General features: G+C 46.9%; 1 protein-coding gene across 2 annotated transcripts in view; it reads left to right on the forward strand.

The window, feature by feature from the left end:
- Nucleotides 1-1,653: 1,653 nt before the first annotated feature.
- KDM4B (lysine demethylase 4B) overlaps nucleotides 1,654-19,652 on the forward strand; it is an 87,060-nt gene continuing 69,061 nt past the window's right edge. For both annotated transcript variants that reach the window (XM_086767231.1, XM_086767232.1), the window contains exons 1-4: nucleotides 1,654-1,819; nucleotides 14,445-14,607; nucleotides 16,694-16,869; nucleotides 17,644-17,758. In XM_086767231.1, the coding sequence (XP_086623357.1) occupies nucleotides 14,467-14,607; nucleotides 16,694-16,869; nucleotides 17,644-17,758 (432 nt within the window). In that variant the 5' untranslated portion in view covers nucleotides 1,654-1,819; nucleotides 14,445-14,466. The remainder of the gene's footprint in view (nucleotides 1,820-14,444; nucleotides 14,608-16,693; nucleotides 16,870-17,643; nucleotides 17,759-19,652) is intronic.

The raw sequence follows: 19,652 nt of genomic DNA on the forward strand, positions 1-19,652 counted from the left end.
TTGCAATGACTTCCTTTAAATATTGACTTTGGTTTTCAAATTCCAAATACTACCAGTCTGTTTTCCTACGTAGGTTAGTGTTAGTGTTTATTTAGCATGAATTAGAATTTCTCTGCACATTAGATGCTTTACAATTGGGGCTTGCAGATCTCAAAAGCTGTACTAGGACAACTTCTGTGCTCTGAAGTGAGCTGGTGCGTGGCTTTGGCAGAGGGGGGACGGTGTGTGTTACCTGTAAGGATTAGCAGTAGGATGATGTTTCATTTCCCATATGTCCTTGTGTCCACGTGTGTTGAATTCTGGATTCAGTATGTGATTTAGTAAAATAAGTGTTTTGCAGATCAGGAATTGGGAAGCAAGTATAACAATGTTGCAAAAAAAAACCACTGTGAGGATCTTTCTTCTATTTTGGGAATTCCCATCTCGCTTCACAGCAAGCGCACAGAATCTGCGCTCTGCACAGTTTAATTGAGCACAAATTAAAAAATGCCCCTGATAGTTCTCCATCCTGGCAGCCTTCCATGGTCCTGTAACTGCAGCCAGTTGGAGGAAAGTTGTCTGTTGCGTGGTGACAGTGACGGCCGGGGGAGGCAGCCGGAGCTGGGCCCGCGGGTGCTCGCCCTGACCTGCAGCATCTCGCGGGGGGAAGCTGCAGCTGCGGGCCCGGTCCCCTGGCTGGAGATCACCCACTGGGCGCCACGACAGCGTGCCCCTGCTCTGCCCTCTGCGGGGGAAAGGGGAACGAGGGGGGTTCAGGGCGCTGGCGGGAGCTGATGCTGAACTGTTTTTTAAAAACTCCAGGTGCAGGAGCCTACGAGGAGCCCAGAGCTGCCCCTGGGTGCTGTGAGAGCTCGAGCGCCCTACACCCGGACACCCGCTCTCCTCTGTCCCTGGGTGCTGCGGTTCCTCGGGGGCCGTGCTGTCAGGTAAGGCGGGGGAGCTGGCCGAGAACCCCAAGGTAGCGACTGCAGGCGCGGATGGTGCTGTGATTCCGTGAAATGGGACCTTCGCTGCCTCTCGCACCTTTGCGCTGCCCCAGGCCCAGGCTCTCCTCGGGGGCAGAGCGGCTGCAGGTGCCCCAGCGCTGGGCAAGGTGTTGCCTCTGTGGGGCCACCTCAGCACCCCGGGGCTGGGCTGTGGCGCGGGGGAAGGTTAAGGACGGGACCTCGCCCCCAGCCCTGGCCCGGCCGCCATGAGGCCGCCACACGCACTGGTGGGGAGGGGCGGGGGGGGGGTCCCTCCCCGCCCCATTGGCGCAGGGCGGCCGCAGCGCCCCACCCCCCGGCGCGCGCTGCTGTGCGGCTCCTCACGTACTCACCGTCCCGCGCCCCCGCCGGAACGCAGAACCGTGGGGCGTTGACGGGCACCCCGCGCCGCCTATCGAAGCCCCCCCTTTCTTCTCCCTAGGCCAATCGGAGCTGAGGGCGAGCCGCCGGTTCGAACGGCCGCGTTCCATTAGTAGAACGCCGCTGAGCGACGTGCGGACGGCCGGCTGCCCCGCCTGTTGTTAGGCGGGCCGTTACCCGACGCCGGTTGCCAATCAGTGGAGGCGCCCGGCTTGTTGTTCGGTGACCAGCGCCGCCATGGGCAGCAACGGCCGCCTCTCAGCCTCCGCACGCCCAATCGCTGCGAGGGTGGTGTCGGCCGCAGCCAACGAGCGGGGCGAGGAGGCGGGCGGCAGGTGCTGGCCGCGGGGTGCCGAGCTCTCCTCGCCGCCCCCCTTCCGCTCTGCCCCTCTCGCCGGGCCGCTGCGCGCTCCGCTGACCGGCTCCCCCGGGCCGCTGCCGCCGCCGCCGAGGGGCACCGCCGGCGGGCTCAGGTACGGGGGCGGCCGGCGCTCGTCTCCCTTCCCCCCCCTCCCTCTTGTACCGCGGGGGCCTGCGGCTCCACCCCCGGGACCGCGGCGGCCGAGCCCCCCGCGCCTTGGCGCTGCCCACCCTTCTGGGGGCGCCGGGCTCCGTCCCGCCGGCCTTGCCCCGGCCGAGCCCCGTCCCCACCGCCTTCCCTCAGCGGCGGGCCCCGGCTTTGCCTCTCGCTTCCGGACGGCGGCCCGCCGCGCCTCCCTCCGCCCGGCCCTCGGCCGCCGCCGGCCCCCGGCCTGAGCAGACAGGGGCCGGGCCGGGCCCGTCGCGGTCCGCTCCTCCCGGCCCCGCCGCCCGCTTTGTCTGGGGAGCGCCCCCGCGCCGCCCCGCACCCCCGCCGTGTCCCCCCTGGTGCCTCAGGCCCCGCGTCCGCGGGAGGCTCCGCGTCGGAGCGTCGGGGGCTTTCAGCGCAGGATTGCGGGGGGAGGCCGCGGGTGGTGCCTTCCCCCTCCGGTACCGGCCCGGCGTTCGCGGGGGGATGAAGGGGCGGGGGGAGCTGGGAGCTGCCGAGAGGTCCGGGGGCAGCAGGCCCGGCTGTCAGGAAACCGGTGGCGAGAACACGACACCGGCTTTTTTTTTTTTTTTTTTTTTTTCTTCCTCCAGAGACTGTCAAAGTCTAGGGCCTAAGCTATTTTTTTTTTTTTTTTCATTTTTTCCTCCTTTTTTTTTTATGATAAGCCTGACGTGACTAGAAACACCTATGGTTTTGTGCAGAGGCCTCTCCTCCTGCCAAGCAGCCCTGAGCACGAACGTTGCAGGGTGACAAAGTGAGATGACCGGCTCCGAAACAGTTGTGGTCTGCAGAAATTGTTTGTCCGGTCACGCTTTGGTGACTTGCCCTGGCTGTTAACTGCTCAGTTTGCCGGTTTTTTTTTTTTTTTAAAAGAAAGAGGTAGGAGATGCATCAAGTGCTTTTGTGACATAGTTATGTGGTGGAAGGGGAAACTCTTGAGGAAACCCTGCGCCTAAAGGTGCAGATAGCTGCGTAGGAGCTAAGTGTACTGCAGAAAGACTGTTTGGACCCATGTTTTAAAGGGTTAAAGTCACAAGTTACGTTCAGTTTTGTACATGTTCTTTAACTTTTATACTTCGTAATAAAAGCTGCTGTAGAGAATGGGTGCTGCTCAGGGGCGCAGACTGGTTTTGTGTTGCTGTTAGGGCCTGGAACGTTGGAGTTTGGGCGCGTGATGTGGTTGTCTTTGGGCTGGGCCAGCGTAAATACGGTATCGTGATATATCAAGCTTGACCCTTCCAAAGTTAAATTTCCTTTAACCAAAATGAGTCAATCTTAAGGAACTCTTGTTAATCGGAAACCTAATAGCGTTTTTTCCCCCCTTTTCACACACAGTTTCTTATGAACTTTTCCTTTTTTTTCTGTTCTATTTCCTTTTCCTATTTTGCTAAAATTCTTGTAATCACTAGAAATCTCAAGGCTAGAATTTGATATTTGCAGTTACATTTCGGCAGTTACATTAAGTAACCGTTGGAGTACGTAGGGGTGATTGCCTTTTTGACAGCAAGTTCCTAATTCTTCGGTTCCTCTGTAACAAGTGAAAGAAGTTGGGGCAGGGAGACTGACTCCTCCAGTGCCAAACAGAATCAGCGACTGTTTCTTTCTCCTTAGTGGTAGGAGTTGCTCCTGTGCAAAGTGTATGTAGGTGGATATGTTTGATTCCTTGTTCCAGAGCTAATGTTCACGTATAAGACGCTCACTGAAACATCTTTTGATAAGAAAATGCTGTCCCCACGCTCAGCTTTCTTCCTTTTTTTTTGCTTCTTGAAAAGACATAATTCCCTTAACCACTCCAGTGAGACCTAGAATGTATACAGCCTTATATGTGTAAGAAGTTAAGTTTTCTCAGAACACACGGGCAAAAGAGCAAAGTACACGGGTCTGGCATTTGAAGTTTGGCTTTAGGGTGAACATGGGCTTTTATAAGCTGGACCTTACGCGTGTGAGAGGTTTTATCAGCTGTTGATGAGGAGCAGGTAGTGAGAGGCGCCTGCAGGGAGAATCCCACCTCTTCACGCCAGATAATGCTGGTTATTCTGGGGCAAATGCAACGCTGCCAGCCACTTACCGGCTGTTGGTCTGAACCCTTGGAGCAAAATGACGTGAAAACTTTCCAGGCATACCATCACTCCTGTCGTTTAACAGATATTGTGGAGTGATTGTTTTACAGGTCTGCAGGTCTTCTATCAGAAATGTAGACAACTTCGGAAAACTTTGAGCTCTTTTCATGCAAGAGCTCTCCAGAAATTGTGTGTGAATTGGGAAAACCAGTTTGTCCAGACGCGCTGGATAGGCACGTTAGCTACATGGGAGTTTTCTGTACATTTATCAAGAGCTACTTATTCTTAATTTCTCTTTGGATGTCCAGCTGTAGTGCAGTAAGCAATGTGTTGGCATTCAGGTAGCTGTAATTAGCCTTCAAAGCGTACATCTCATTTCCAGGAGTAGGGAAGTTCACGCGTAAGCAGCAGTAACAGCTCTGGCTTGCTGCAGGCTGAGACAGCCGTGCATCGCTTAACAACAACGTTATGGAAATGTCTTTGCAGTCCTAAGAATTAGAAACTTTATTTCCTTTTAATTAGTTCTAGGCAATACAGAAGAGCTGTGGACCGGTGATTTTTCCAGCCCTTCTGACTCGCTCTTTAATGTTTCACCGTGTGCCGTTGCGAAGAATTTGCAGCGCCTGTTACGTCTGACCGTTCGCTGCCGGCTTGTGCGATACGCGGCGTTACTGGCGATATAGCATCTGCTAATATCAAAGATGGATGCCAGCTAAATATGTCACTGCAAGTGAGGGATTTGCTTCGTATATTGGGATGCCATCAGGATTCTCTGTGGCTGTGCAAGGCGCTGAAGTAATTATTTGTCAGCTAGTTAAGCATCCAAAGATGGTTCGTCCGTTTGATGCCCTAGGAAGCTGAAATCCTTGAGTGCTGCAAAATATTGGCAGGAATGCTGTCGTTGTACATAGGTTCAGAGATCTTAGAGTTGTGTTATTGTTCTCGGTATAAAATAATTGTGAGATGAGAAAAGTGTTTCCCCATTGTCAGTAATTGGTCGTTGCTTAGTAAGATTTTTTTTTTTTAATCTTTATTTTGGACCAAATGTGTTCTGTCTTGTCACAACTTATGGCTGCAGTCACTTATTACCGTGGCTTAGTGAAGGCACTTATTTTCATGGAGTGAATTATTCTCTTTTACAAACTAAGCAGTTCCTCAGTTTTGTTCTTACTGGATGGCTGCTAACACAGGGGAACACGTTTGTGTTCTGCTGTAATATTTTTGTGTGGTTGAAGATCCTTACATAGTCTGGATGTGTCTCAGTCACTGCAGAAATGGCTTGCAACGTAATTATTTTTTTTTTTCTTGGCTGTTTCAGAAGACTCAAAAAAAAAGCCACAAATCCCTATTTCTTGGAAAGCATAGGCTTGTTTCCTCTTTTGTTTCCTAAACCTCTTTGATAAAAATCCTGTAATTTGAATGTGGCCTAAGAAGGCAAGGTTGGGAGTTGGTCGTGTGTGAAGATGACTTCCTAAGGCGTTCTGATACTCCTTTAAAATTTCTGATGTGCGTTCAGAGTAGTGGGGAGGGTTTTGGTGAGCCTCTGGGTTTTTTTTGGGAAGTTGATGGTTGTTTAGGATTTTATTTTATTTTATTTTATTTAGATAAGTTTATATGAAGTCTGCCATGTTTGTTCACAGCTCTGTGTTGGCAAAACGAGCAGCACAGCTTTGGCTGTCACGTACATGTTACGGTTTGGAGCTGCAGCTTCCAGAGAGAACTGGATAAAATTGAGCTGGGAGAGATTAAAACTGTCTAATCTTACCTTGAGGCTGATGTGAAACCAGCTTGGTTTTCTCCCAGGTTTTGCTTTAATTTAGGTTTTAAGTTGTCACTCCTTTCAGTTGCAGTTTTGGTTGTGAAGGGTATACGAAATGAGATGGGAGATGCCAACAGAAGGCTGCGGGGTTCTCCCCACTTCTCTCTGTGATGGGGAGGATTTTAAGTTACTCGTAGGTGCGGCTGAGGATGGATGTTCCTGCTGAAGTCCACACCTGGAGCTGGCTTTGCCCCTGCTCCCTCTCTTCTCCAGCAGACAATTTGCTGGCAACGCCGCTGCTCTTCAGCCTGGAATCTGGGTCAGTGTGTCGCGCCCACTCTAGGCAGGACCTAAAGCACCTTGTGCAAAAAATGCAACCGAGGTTTTGATTTTTACATTGGCAAAACAGTCAGAAGCCCTTACAGCAATCACATTTGCTGAAATTCTGTCGTACAAAAATCTGAAGCAACCCAGAGCAGAAGTTGAGCAGGTTACTGAGAACGTTGCTGCAGGCTCGTGGTTCTGGCAGGTGTGTTGAAGGAGTACTGTTGGGAATTAGTCCTCATTAAGGAATTAATCTGATACAGGAATTACTTTTTTATACACAGCGGTACAGTAATGAAGTTTTCTGAAATGCGTATGCCTTCTGATCAGAATGACAGACTCCGGATTACTTTGCAATATTTTAGGGTTTGCCTCACTGCTGCGTTAAATTCAGCATTGAGACTTTGAATTCTTATTCAGATTGAACAGAAATACATAAAAAAGAAGCACTTCTTTTTTTCCTCAGCTGCTCCAGGTCTGGACAGGAGGTTTCTCCTTTCACTGCGGCCTTGCCGTTTGAAACGGCGAGCTCCTAAATGCTGGTTTTCACATTCTAGCAGAATGAACCCAAAGTAGTTTTGTGTACCTGGCACCAAAGATCCAAATCACAGCAGAGCTGCTGAGAAGATCCAGTCCAGGTTAAATGTTTGATTTTTTTTTTTTTCTTCTTTTTTTTAAGTGCTTCTGTAGCCTTGCATAAGATGATAAAAGACAGCACAGGTAACCGTTGTGTCAGACAGTAAACTGAAGTTCATAAAGTACCCGGTCCTGGATTCTGGCTGGGTAGTGGTGTGCCAATTTGTGTATTTTCACAATGTGTTTAACTCGTGTATTCCGTAAAACAGGGAATTTGAGGGGAGAGACAGTTGGGCACTGATTCTGAATTTAGTCAGGAATAAATATTACAGAAGGCTGTTGACTACCTTGCTTCAGGCAATAATGAACTGTTTTAATTTCTTACAGATTTATTGCTCTTAAATCTAAATGCTGTTTCTGCTTTTAACGCTATTTGTGACTAAATAATTTTGCTGCCGTTTGAAGAAATAGATGAGTAACTGTGCGCTTACATAGCTGAGAGGATGTTTGGAGGGAATATTTTATTTTACTTTAATGAGGTACATATGCTGCTGGATTTCAAGTACAGGAGGATCTGGAATTCTGGAGAAGCCTTGTGGAGTGTAAAATTTAATGGAAGATACTCTTAATTTGTCAAATCGCAGGCGCTGTAGATCTGCATCCGCTGGTGGGTGCTGGCGGTGCCTGCGTGGGAATGTTGTCTCCCTGGTCCTCCTTCTCAGATCTTCCCTCTGTGATGTTTACTTGGCCCTTGCGAAGGACATACAAAACTCAAATTGGAGTTCATGGAACATATGAATAATTTTGAGGGAAAGATGTTGGGTTAAAATTCTTGCTGCAGACTTAGCCCTTTAAAAGTGGGCTGAGCGGCGCCACAACGAACTGCAGACTTACAAATTTGCGCTCTTTTTGTCTAAATGCTGTGATTTGATTCTCGGGAAGAAGGGAAAGCTGCCTCGGCTGTGCTTGCAACATGTAACTCTTCTCTAGTGATATATAGTCGCCTATGTTACATACGGCCCTGATGTTTTGCAAAAGTTTGTCTTTTCTCTGCTAAGAAACTTTTGATAGTGCCTGATCCATGAGAATCTAGATAGATTTGAGTGTAATTAGTTGGCTTACTGAGAAAGGAAGTGGATGGAAATAGAAGAATCTGCCCCCTCAGTTCCAGCCTAATTCATCAAAAAATGGCATTTCAGATAAACACGAGGTTCCCACTAATATTTGTGCTCAGTACTTAGTAGTCAAATGATGAGTTAAAAGCAAATTTAAATAATTCTTTCATTAACTGGGTTCTTGCCTTATTGTGTGTGAAATGCCTCAGAAAGACGAAGCGAGTCAGAACCAGAAGTTAATTCAGGCACACTTGGAATCTGTATTTTGTTGGGGTTTTGTTTCATTTTATAACTTTACAGTATTTTCAGTTGAGGATCAACTTATTTTTTTTCCTTAAACCAAACTTATTTTCATTTCATGTTTGTCAGGGACTTGAAGTAGACTTGGGCAAAATTCACGGGCCGCAAGCTTTCCTATTTTTTTAAGCCTGCGGCCCAAGCTCGGTTACGGATCCGAGCCCAGGGATGTGGTTCCTGCGGCAGAAATTCCCCGGTACGCGTTTCTCAGAGCCGTGCTGGCAAAGAGCAGAGGTAGATAGAAACTCGTGACGAGGCTGTGAATCCCGATTCCTTGTGGTGCCGCTTGGCGCTCTGGTTGACTCTGTACAACACGGTTTTGTTTTTGCTGAGAACGGCGCGCATCGCTGCGGCGAGGGAGGCCGCTCTGCCTCCTCCCACAACGCGGCCGTGCCCGGCCTGGCCCCATCTCCCTGAGAGTGGGCACAAGCCCAACCTGATTGACAGCTTAATTGAGGACAGTGAGATAAATGGCCAAGTTGAAGTCCTTTGTTCAGGTTTTTGATTTACCGAGCACTGTAGTTGTGTTTTGCCCACGTGTGTAGGGAAAACATGTCCTAGCAGCGTGGTCTCACTTGGAAGAGGAGCTCTAGGTACGGCTGCAGACAGGGCTCTGAGGTGAGCCATGAGGTAAGAAGGGATTTCCAGCACCGTAAACGTTTTACGAGAGTTTCCAGAGAGTGCACAGTGCTAGGTGTGTGATAGCTTGCTTCTCAGTGCTGCTCAGGCAGGGCACGTCGTGTTGGCTGGTGGGGACCACGCTGGGTGTTGAGAAATTCTTAATATGCTGTCCTGCCTGCCTTAGGATGAGTCAAACCTCTCTTTTCCTACTTATTATTGAAAGGGCAAGGGAAGTTGAGATGTATTTGTATCAATAGACGTGAGCTTTCAAGGGAAATCACTGGGTAAGGCAAGGAGACAGAAGGTTGAACGATTTGGGCGTTGAAATGAGATCAGAGCATTTGTTACTGTTGATGTTCGTGTTCCTGTTGTGTTGTGTAACGGTGCCAGGCTTTGGTTGTGCTTTGACACATCCAGAGGGTCATAATGAAAAATGGAGGGCAGGGCAGGTTTGAAGACTTTGTTGTTAGGATTTAAAAACCGTGCTTAACATACAGCATCTCCTTTATCTTTCTAAAGTATTAAACCAGTAAATTATTTGCCTGATAGCAGCTTCCTCCACTCAGGAGTAGAATGCACTCAGAATTTCTTCCCCAAAGAGTAAGCTGCTATGTTTTCAGCGTTGAGATGAATAATCTGGTATATATTAATGATTTTTGTGCTTTGTGCTGGATACATCTTCTTTATGTCTTCAATTATCTAAGCTTTTTAGATGTGCCTCATTTAGATTTTCTTGTTATATCTCCTTTTTTTTTTTTTTTTTCTCCTCAGTATCTGGGACTTATTACACTTTTCTGCCTTGGTTTGGTGTGCGTTGTCTTTAGATGGTCTCCTGCAAGGGTTTATAATTCACTGTCCTTACGTAGTGTAATGAGCTGTGGAACTTAATTTTCTGAACCGCTGACAGCGGTTTTACTGGTGTTACAAGTGCAGTGGTGTTTGCTGGCTGCACGGATTGGATTAAGGGTTGGTAGGTTCAGTGTTCTGTAAGAAAAGGGTGATTCCATTGAAGAGCGCCCGTAACGCTCCGTCCGTTTTTAGGTGTGTGCAAACTCCGGTTTGTGTAGGAGGTCACAAGCTCTCCTGTTTGGGGAAAGGGAGACCTGGAGGAGGAGAATTTGTTACAAGCGTGCCTTCTGGAAAAGTTTAAGCCTCTGAGACTTCTCCTATAGCTGTTTCAGCTGTTTGAAAGTCTGTGTCGCACGCCGAGGCTGTGGTTTGAGATGGCGGCGTTGCACTATTGCTGTGAAAGTCCTACCCCTGCAACTACACGCTTGTTTTCAAGCACAGCCGTGTAACCAGAGTCAGCTCCCCGATCATTTTGCACCGCGGCACCACAAATCATTATATTTGGCACAGGAGAGGAACAAATGGCCATGGATGGGAGCTCGGTAGCTATCCAAGTTGCTACTGCTGTGAAATTTCCTCTTGCTTCAAGCTGCGGCCAGTGCTTTGTTTGTTCGGTGAAATTTTGCTGGCTGTGGCTCTTTTTCCTTCAGCAGGGTGTGGTACCGATGCCAGCGCGCGTGCCCACCGCCGTGCAGGCAGGTAACCGGCGTGTCTTCTGCTCCCGGTGGGCAGCGGGTCGCAGGAGCGCTCGGGAGGATATTTCCGTGTGTCTTCTCAGCCCCTTCCAACAGAACCCAAGTGAGATCTTGTGGGGTTGCTGTGGATGCTGCGTATCCTCTTCTCTGCTGCCTATGCCTTGCACGCAATGGTTTTGTCTACCAGATTTTGAACGCCTTCTTTCTCCTTTTTTTTTTTGCTGTAGATGTATGTTCCAAAGGGCCTTTTCCTTCATGGTTTTGAATTTGGGTTGTGTGGTTTCAAAGCCTTTGGCAAAAAGCCAGTAAGAGGTTTTGATGGTGGAAAACTGCACCTTTGGAGAGACAGCAAGTGGTAAAAAAATGGTTTTGCCAGTTGGAAGCCGTGTAATGTATATGGTAGCAGGGCATCGTACATCGCTTGGGTAGAAGTTCACTTTTAGGCCTCGTGCCTTCTTTAAAGAGCCCTGAAGGTACACGCGTTCTGGTTTATCCGGGAGACTGATAATCCCACAGAGCAAATCAGGTTGTTTGGCAAGGTTAACGATGGTCTTCTAGCGTTGCTGTACAAACAGAGTGAGCCCTCTGCCGTGTTTTTACTGTTCAAATCCGGATTGATAACGGAGGGTTCATAGTGAACCGGCAGGACTGGTTTGCTTTACCTTTTCAGGCGTGTGCCCTGGTGTGGGTACAGCATTCCGCTCAGTGCTGCTGCCTACAGGCGGGTTTGTTTCCACTAATGGTCACTGTCCTCAGTCAAAGCTGCCCCCCGATTCAAAAGCAGAGGAAAAACAGCTGACATTATCCACTCCTTGGAGGTCAGCAGCAGGGAAGCAGTGGGGAACTGCTTGGAAGTCCCAAGCCTTTCCCTGGAGGAAGGGTTCCCCATCCTGGAAGTCAGTTAGCAAGCGCAAGTCATTGATCTCGACTGGGTTTCTGGGCTTTTTCTGTTCCATACAAAGGTTTCAATCAACAGGTGTAGGATTTTAGCGCAAAGTGTCTTGGTTCACATCAACTTTAGAGGGAAAAGTCTCTTGTAGAAGTCATTGAAATTAAAAACTCTGGTCTTTGTGTCCACCGAGGTCATCCCTCTGGAGACAAGTTTTAGTGCGTCCTTGCCGGGGTTGCAAATTAGAAGGAGTTTCGTAGTATTTCATGTTGTTCCTGTCTCTTACAAAGAATAGTATGCTTCCAGCTGAGAAAAATACCTTAATACTTCTTTTCAGTAACTAATAGGGGGCTTAGACTCTTTCTGCAAAATCGCTCTTTTCAGCATTAATAGTGAAGAATTTGTTCACATCGTCACCATCCACCCCGCTGCACGGCAGAGCTGCGAATGAAGAGTGCTTTCAGTCTTCTTGGAATAGTTGGATTCTGCTGTGAAATCTTCCCCGGTGATGCTGGCAAGCTTGTTGCCACCCTGTTTCACAGAAGCTTTCTCCTGAAAATCCCATAAGGAAGCTGCCACGCGGCTTGGGCTCCTGTCGCAGCCCTGGGCTCGTCCCGCTGCCTTGGCCTCCCGTCCTCCGCGAGCCCGGGAGCTGGGAAGGAGTTAACTGTAAATACTGCCGCTATTTATCCGAAATACGTTAGCGCTGCTGTGTGTTAAGAAAGAAACTCTTTTCTCCCAAGGCTTTCTCTGTGGCTTGGGTATTCCGAGCTCCTTGGGGCTGGTGGGGGGAGGCGCATACAGGCAGGGGCTTTGGACGCTTCTTCAACTGAAGCGGTTGAACTGATTCTTCCTTCCCATGAGCTCCGTGGCTGTTTTTTTTAGTAATAGCTTAATTAGTTTAATTAGCTGGACATAACATTGCAGCCAACGTTATCTAGGGTAGGTCTTAAGATGTTCCTTAGAATAAAAAAATGGGATTAAACATGGAAAAATCTGTTGTGTTTGCTGTCTCTGCACTAGAGTTCCAGAGTGCCGAGGCAGGCAGTCCCTTTAATTGATCATCTTTGCATGAAGTAGTTTTTGACATACCCTCCCCCTTGTTGGAGCTTGTGTTTTGCCTATTCACTCCCAGTCCTTAATAAAAATTGGAATTGCTGGAGATGATCTTGAGGAAAAGATGAGATAAAACCTGGCTTTGAGTAATTTTTTTTTTTTTTCCCCTGTTTGTGGGTAAAGCTGCGAATACTGGGAAGGCATCCCTGGAGCAGATGGTGCTGGCACGCATCCTCCTCAGGACGGAATTCAAGTTCCTTTCCCTGAGCCAGATTCCCCCGATCAGCCGGTGTGCAGCGCCACTGCAGAGCGTGACTTGGTGCTTCCCGATCGGGTGAACTTTTGTGGCATTTCTAGACCCGGTTTAAAAATAGCAGAAGTGTTCTCGGTGAGACTGCGTTGGAATAGCAGTTTGGGGATGGCTTCTGTCTGCATCCCGCTTCTCCAGCAGTTGCTTCTCTTTTTCTTCTGACTTTTCACCAAGATCAACCATATCTTCCTGGTGAACAATATTTTTTGTTTTTTTTCTCAGTAGCTTGGAGGAAACCTCTTGCAGATGGATGCCCTGAGCCCTTATCAGCTCCTGTGGTTCATCTTGGGGATGGGAGATGCTGTTTCCTCTTTTTGTGTTTCTGCAAAACGTTTGTGTAGTAAATTGTTCTTGCGGGTGTAGATCAAATGTGTTTCTTGAAGTGCTGACCCTGAAACGTAGCAGATCTGGTTTTTTTTCTGTATGCAAAGTTGGAAATCTCTTTGGGCAGGGCCACCCTGAAGATGGGAGGGGTGGATTAAAGGCCCTTTTTGTTCAAGACTGCGACCGTTTCTGGTGCATCTCTGCCTCCTAACTTGGGAAGAGCTCTTCTGACGTCGCCTTTAGCTTAGGGGCACCATGATGCCGCAGCTGGGGAGGCACCAGGCGTGTGCTGGAGGACAGGACCAGCCTGTGAGAGGCTGCGATTTGATGCGTGAAATTCCTTTAAAGCCTGCGTTGGGGAAGAGCTTAGACTCTCAGACCATTGTTTTGAAATACATTTTATATAAAAGTTACTCCGAAAGTGTCTAAAACTGTCTAAAATTTCAAGTCAAAACTGCTTGTTTGCCTTTGAAATGAAAAAACCCGAACTGTTTTACTCAGTTAAAACTGGGAAAGGAAGCTTTGGTGCCCCAGGCGAGCTGCAGTTGAGCCTGTCCAGATCGGGGTGCGATGTTTGCAGGAGGGGTGCAGGAGCATCCGCTGTCTTGGAGAAGCGTGAGGTTTGTGCCGCGCTCACCGATTGAAACGCTTACACAGCAGTGTTTCTCTGGCTTTGGTTTTGTTTGTTTGTTTTTTCCTAACGCACAGGGCACTTTTAGTAGCATCCGGAATACTTCTTGCCTAGTTTGAAATCAGTTGAAATCCGAACATTCAGAAGTTACGTCTCACAGCGTTGCTGCTCCTTTTGTTCCTGAGAAGCCCGGTCCTGCCCTCTCGTGACAGCCGGCGCGCGTTGTGCGTGCTACGGCTGCCTCTCTCACGCGGAGAGTATTTCCGTCCTGACATTTGCAGCTGAAATGCTGTTAAAACTTTTTGTTTGTCTTGTAAGATTCCAGCGTCACCTTACAAAGGTCCAGCTTCATAACTGTGACTTCATCCGGGATGGTTTGGGGTTTTTTTTCCCCTGCCACTTTTAAAGCAAATTGAGCGATTTCACTTTTCACATTGAAAGACGCTTTGAAATGGTGCAGCTACGTTTCTGTTAAGAATTGTCTGACACTTTATTTTATCTAGGTACCTTGCAAATACAGTCACAATGTAATGAAGCTACCTTTTAAAAACCTAATTTTATGATTTTTATTGTAGTCTAGCACGTGGAAAATCCAGAAGAAATAATAGCTAATCCATTGGCCAAAGCTGTTTTGTTTTGTTTTGTTTTGTTTTTTTTAACTAAATATAAGAAAGGAGGAAGCATTCTGGTGGAAAACTTTGAGGGGCAACTAGTTAGATGCTGAAGTGCAAAGTTTGCTGTTTGTGACCGCCATTCTGCTGAGGTACAACTTCCTATGTTAAGGCTGTGATCTATATTTAGGCCCTGTCCCATCTCTCAGATGATTTTGGTATCGGGAGTGCCCTGACACTTGACCCTTCGTAGGGCCCTGCTAACAAATAGGCTAAGGGGATTTTTGGTTAGAAATACTTCCTTAGGGGAATACGGGAGAGGAATTAAAAATGTATCCATGCCTTTCTGTGAAATTCATTAAAACGTGTGGAGAGAAAACAAAGGTTTTTAACCAGTTTGTTTTTTTTTTTTCTGCCTCTCTTCTTTCTCCCTTCTTGTTTCCCCTCTTCAGGCACTCCCACCGCAGTAGAAATATGGGGTCGGAAAACCCGAGTCCGCAGAACCCTGGCTGTAAGATCATGACCTTTCGTCCCACCCTTGAGGAGTTTCGAGACTTTGGGAAATACATTGCTTACATGGAATCCCAAGGAGCTCACCGAGCAGGGCTCGCCAAGGTGAGTTGCCCTAACTTAGCTGAAAGCTCCCCGAAGGTGGCCCTCCCGAGGCCCTGCTTTGGTAAGGTCTCTATGAAGTCGTAGCGCTCAGAAGCAGTTCACTTTCACGTAGTCAAGCACAAAGTGTGTTTTTGAAAATTGTGCTTGCAATCTCTGTTTGGGTTTAGCGAGAGAGGAAAGGCAGAGGAGGTACAGGCCTCTTGTGAGAGTGAAAGGGGTTTATTTGCAGGATGTCTCTTCCTGATCCCTGAAGGGAAAACAAGGATGTTCCCAGCCCTTGCAGAGGTGGGTTATGGGTGTTTCCGTGTCCTGGTTCTGTTGCTGAGGGTGCAGACAGTGGTGCCCGTGTCCTTAAGGGCTGGAGGTGAGGTTTTCAGCTTCCCCAGAGGGGAGAGTGAAGGATCAAGCATTTGAAGTTTGCTTAGGGATGGATGGGGAAGAGGGCCAAGTCCTGCCTGTAGGAACGGGGGCAGACTTTACTCCTATCTTTTTAGTGTTCTGCACTGCCACCTTATGCTGACGTGAATGTAGACCTGTAAACGTGTCCTGTGTGCGTGTGCCGTTCCCAAAATACCTGGCCTTTCTGAAGCGGTTCTCCAGTCAGCTCTAAAATGTCCTTCTGCTTCCTTACCGTCCACAACTTTACGCTGAACTATTGAAACATTATGAGAACTCTTCATGTGAAGCTTCTAAAGTCCTGTGCTTGACATACAACTGCTTGGAAAAAATCAGGACTAACTGATTAGAAGGAGTATTTCTGCGGCCGTGTCGTGTTGCACCATAGGCCGAGGGAGATAATTTGTTCTGACAGGGTGGTTGTTACGTGTGGTATTTAGCAGAACTTAATAAAGCACGGCAGAGAAATAAAGCTGTTAGGCATGAAGCCTTTTTTTCTTCTAAAACACAGGTCAATTGCTTGTTTTATTATAGTTCTAAATAGAGGTAGGTATTGACAAAAAGCTGTTTCCTTGTCCACTCACGTGTACTAGCAATTACGTTCCATGGGTCTGCTAGGGTGGATTATTTTAATAAAGGCTGTTGGTGAATTCCAGATGTTGTAAAGAAATTACTCTAGTTGTAGGAGTAAATCTGAGCATTCCAAGTTAATTTTTGTCTCTATTGCAACTGCAGTTCAAAGCCTTGTAACAGAAGTAAAGCTCATCGTATCCTGGAGGAACCATGCCCACAAAAATCAATAACTTGTCCTTCAGTTCTCATAACTTTTTTTTTTTGTTAATCCTTACACCAAATTAGATTGCAGATATTTTATATTTTCATTCCACATGCCTGCTGAATGTCCTACTGATTGTTCTCTGATCTTGAGCCTAGAATTGTTGGCAGCTTTTCTGTTTAAAATTACAGCTTTTTCTTCTAGGTTCAGCATTAATTTGCAGCAGTTTTTTTGCACAGCCTCCAAGAGTGAGGAAAGAGTTCTGGATGTGTTCCCCAGGGTTTTCTTTTGTTCTTCTCTACCCCTCGCCCCTTTTTGTTTAAGGAGTTGGTCCCTGATTTGTCACCTACAAATACAGAAACATCAACAGCAATAATGCAACAGGATTTTGAGCCTTCCTACTTAAAAAAAAAAACCCAAACAAACAAAAAAACCCACTCAGCTCCCAGAAAATCCTTGTGTAAATGATCTCCTAGATGGGACCGTGGTTTAGACTGCTGTAAAAGGTTATGGACTTGCAGAGACACAACAGCGATAAAGCTGCTTGAGTCTTCCTGCAGCTTCGTGGAATGGTAGGTGAGAGAGGAATGCTGTTCTGGAGGGAAAGCACGTGCGGTCCTTCTGGCATGCCGTGTATTTCCTTGGAATACCCATATCTTTTTATCATCAGTGGCCATCTTCTGCTAGCAGGCAGGCCATCAGCCCTCTAACCGCCTCAGCCAGGCCTGCGCTTCAGCAGATGCAGAGCAGGTGTCTCGTCACATGTGCTGGTTATTTGAGATGCTGCTGCTATCTGATAACCTGCAGCAGCCGGGTGAAATACCTTCCGCTTAAACAGGTTTTCCTCACTAGAAGTTGTATTTGCCTGTTGTGAACATGGCTTTGTTTTTTCTTTTTTTTTTTTTTCCATTCCAGGTGATTCCTCCCAAGGAGTGGAAGCCCCGAAAAACCTACGATGACATAGACGACATGGTTATCCCAGCTCCCATTCAGCAGGTGGTTACTGGACAGTCGGGGTTATTTACCCAGTATAATATCCAGAAGAAACCTATGACTGTGGGAGAATACCGGCGTCTGGCTAACAGTGAGAAGTACGTTGGTGTTAAGCGATGCACGTTGTGAATGGAGGGGTTGTGGAAGGCCTTTCTTTCTAGGAACAAGCTGAAAAGAAAATCCAATCTTCAAAAGTAAATCCAAGATTTTAAATAGGAAGCGTATTGGAGGAAACTGCTTTTTCTTGAAAGCTTACATTCAGAGTCTCAAACTTGGTGGCTCTTAGAGTTATCTTAGATCTTTTTCTGGGAGTTGTTATAGAAAGATCCTTTGAAGTTGGTATTTGGCTAAGAATCTGCCTGAAAAGAATGGCTTGGGACTCAAAGAAGAGCTCTTGGTGCATTAATGCTTGTTCTGGAAAGCGTGTTCCTTTGCTGAGGTAGAAGTACAAGTGTCTTGGGAGTGCCTGGGCTAGTATTAATAAACGTGAGTGTCTTCCAAAGCGACTGGGAGCTCTGCAGAGCACTTCAGTTAGCTGGGACAAGCCAGCCGGTACAAGCAATACACAATCAACTTAGAAATACTGCTAATAGAGCATAGACGTGAGCGCTTTACTGCCTTCAGCTGTGTAATCACATAATCTTTAGGATGGGAATCTCGTGCCTCAGGTATGTGCGCGTCCTGTTTGTCAGTGTGCACGTGGTTTTGTAGAAAGATTTGAAATGATATGAATCTGAGTAGAATTAAAAATGAAACGCACCCTCAGTAACCTCCTGCTTTGAAATGCTTGCTTCTTCTCAGTCGTTTATCTGTCTGTGATGAGTGTTCCTTAGGGGCTTCTTACATCCTTGTCTTTTCCGTGTTCTGATCAGGTACTGTACTCCGCGCCATCAAGACTTTGAAGACTTGGAGCGCAAGTACTGGAAGAATCTCACGTTTGTCTCACCAATTTATGGAGCTGATATCAGCGGCTCGCTGTATGATGCAGTAAGTGAAATGCTGCTCTTTTGTTTATTTTAAATATGAACACTGACTTCTTTATTGCTCTGTTCCTATTAGGGAGCAGCAATTCAAAATTTATTTGATCTAGCATTCTTAAAAAAAGGCAAATAATATCTTTCTTTTTCCCTCATGACTAAACCTCCCACCTTCCCCAGAGATTCAGGATAGTAGAGCCAATGAAAGCTGTGAAAAGCTTAGTTTTACTAAAAAAAATGAGGAAAAAAGTGATTTAAATGAGTTTTTTATGAAGTGTGTGGCTGAAAATTGTATATAGGTCACAGAAAAGGTTGTTAAAGAAAACTGGACTGGTGTCATAATGACGTGCCCAGGTATACGTGATGGCGTGCAGGCTAATTAAGAGTAAGCTACTGATCCTCATCTCTGTCATGGTAGGGCTTGGCGTTTTTTTTTTTTTAAGAGCAACAAAATAGATTTCTACTGAAGCACCTTAGAGAGCTGTAAAAAAGCAGGTTTTCAAGGAATTGGGTGCTTCATCAAAAATACTTCTTTTGATTCTTAACCCAACTAAAATTTTTGCATTTGGATTTTGTCTTTGTAGGCAACTCTAATAGGATACAATGCACCTGCATGCTAAGTTATTTTACAATTCAAGTTGTTTAAGCTTTTCTTTGGTGAAATTGCATCCTATGGTTAGAGTAATTATCGTGATTTCTTCTGCTGTAAATGATCAAGGTTGCTTATCTTCTTCCTCTGTTTGGGCAGCTCATTTAAAGCAGAGCCCTTCCTTTGTAGTTTTCTTTTGAGTGGAAAGTGGCCTTTTTTTGGAGTGCTGTCTGATTGTCTGGGGTATAAACTGCATGCTAATGTGAAAGCGTCTTTTTATTATCAGTATGGTTTAATATGGAATTAACTGGAGTAAACAAAGATATCTGAGGCCTTCACAGCCAGGGACATGAAAGTTACCTGTAGTATTTGGGGCTTGGATGAAAGTATCGCGTTCTTGTCCGTGGTGTGATCAGGGCAGGTGACGTAACCAGGCACAAACACAGGCTGTAGAAGTAGATTCTGCAATGTATTGGATGTACATTGTATTTCCTTCAAGTTCCTGTCAGCGGAAATGAAATAATTGAGTTACCAGTCACACCTAAAGAACACTTGCTGTTATGCAATTACTGACGTTGCTGCAAACGTCGAGGTGTCAGGGCCATAGCGTTCTCTCTCTGCACTCCTTTGCCTCTCACTTTTCAGCCACTTCCTTTCTTCAGCCCTCTTCCCTCCTGCTCCTGTGGGGGTTTTTTGGGCTGATTTAGAAAGCTTCAAGGTGGAGCAGCTTGTACTGTCTTCCAGTTTCTCCAGCGAGCAGCGTGAAGCTGGGATTGCTGGCATACCCGTCGGTTACTTGCACAGCTATAAAGTATGCTGGGGAAGAGGGGTGCGAAGGAGACTTCGTGTCCTGTTGGAGATCGTGTTACTCTTCAGGCAGTCTCAAGGTTGAAGATTTGTACCAGTTTGTGTGGCTTTTCTACTTCACACTGAAGTAGAGAAAACCAACTATCAGATTGAGAACTTCTTTTTATTGATCTTTCTGTTTAAATATTGATAACAACAAAACTGTCTTCCCTATTCTTTATCTGAAGCAGTGAGCTGTTGTCGAGGCTTCTGCCACTTTGGCCACGTTGAAGTCCAGTGTTTCTCATCAGCTAATACATGTTCATCAGGTGAAGGACAACTGGATGGAATATGTCGTTGAGAGAAGCGTATTCTGCCCTTAGTTTATCTCCTGTTTGTTAGTAGAACAGTTACTTAATGGTGGAGTAGCACATAGTTCAAGTGCCTCTACAGAGAGCACGTTTAGCGAGGAGCTGGTAATCGGTCCCTTTGCCACAAAGCGGAGATAATGCTTCCTTTCGTGGTTATT

The sequence above is a fragment of the Chlamydotis macqueenii genome, chromosome 26 (genome assembly GCF_036417535.1).
Source record: "Chlamydotis macqueenii isolate bChlMac1 chromosome 26, bChlMac1.mat, whole genome shotgun sequence".
Classification (NCBI taxonomy): Eukaryota; Metazoa; Chordata; class Aves; order Otidiformes; family Otididae; genus Chlamydotis; species Chlamydotis macqueenii.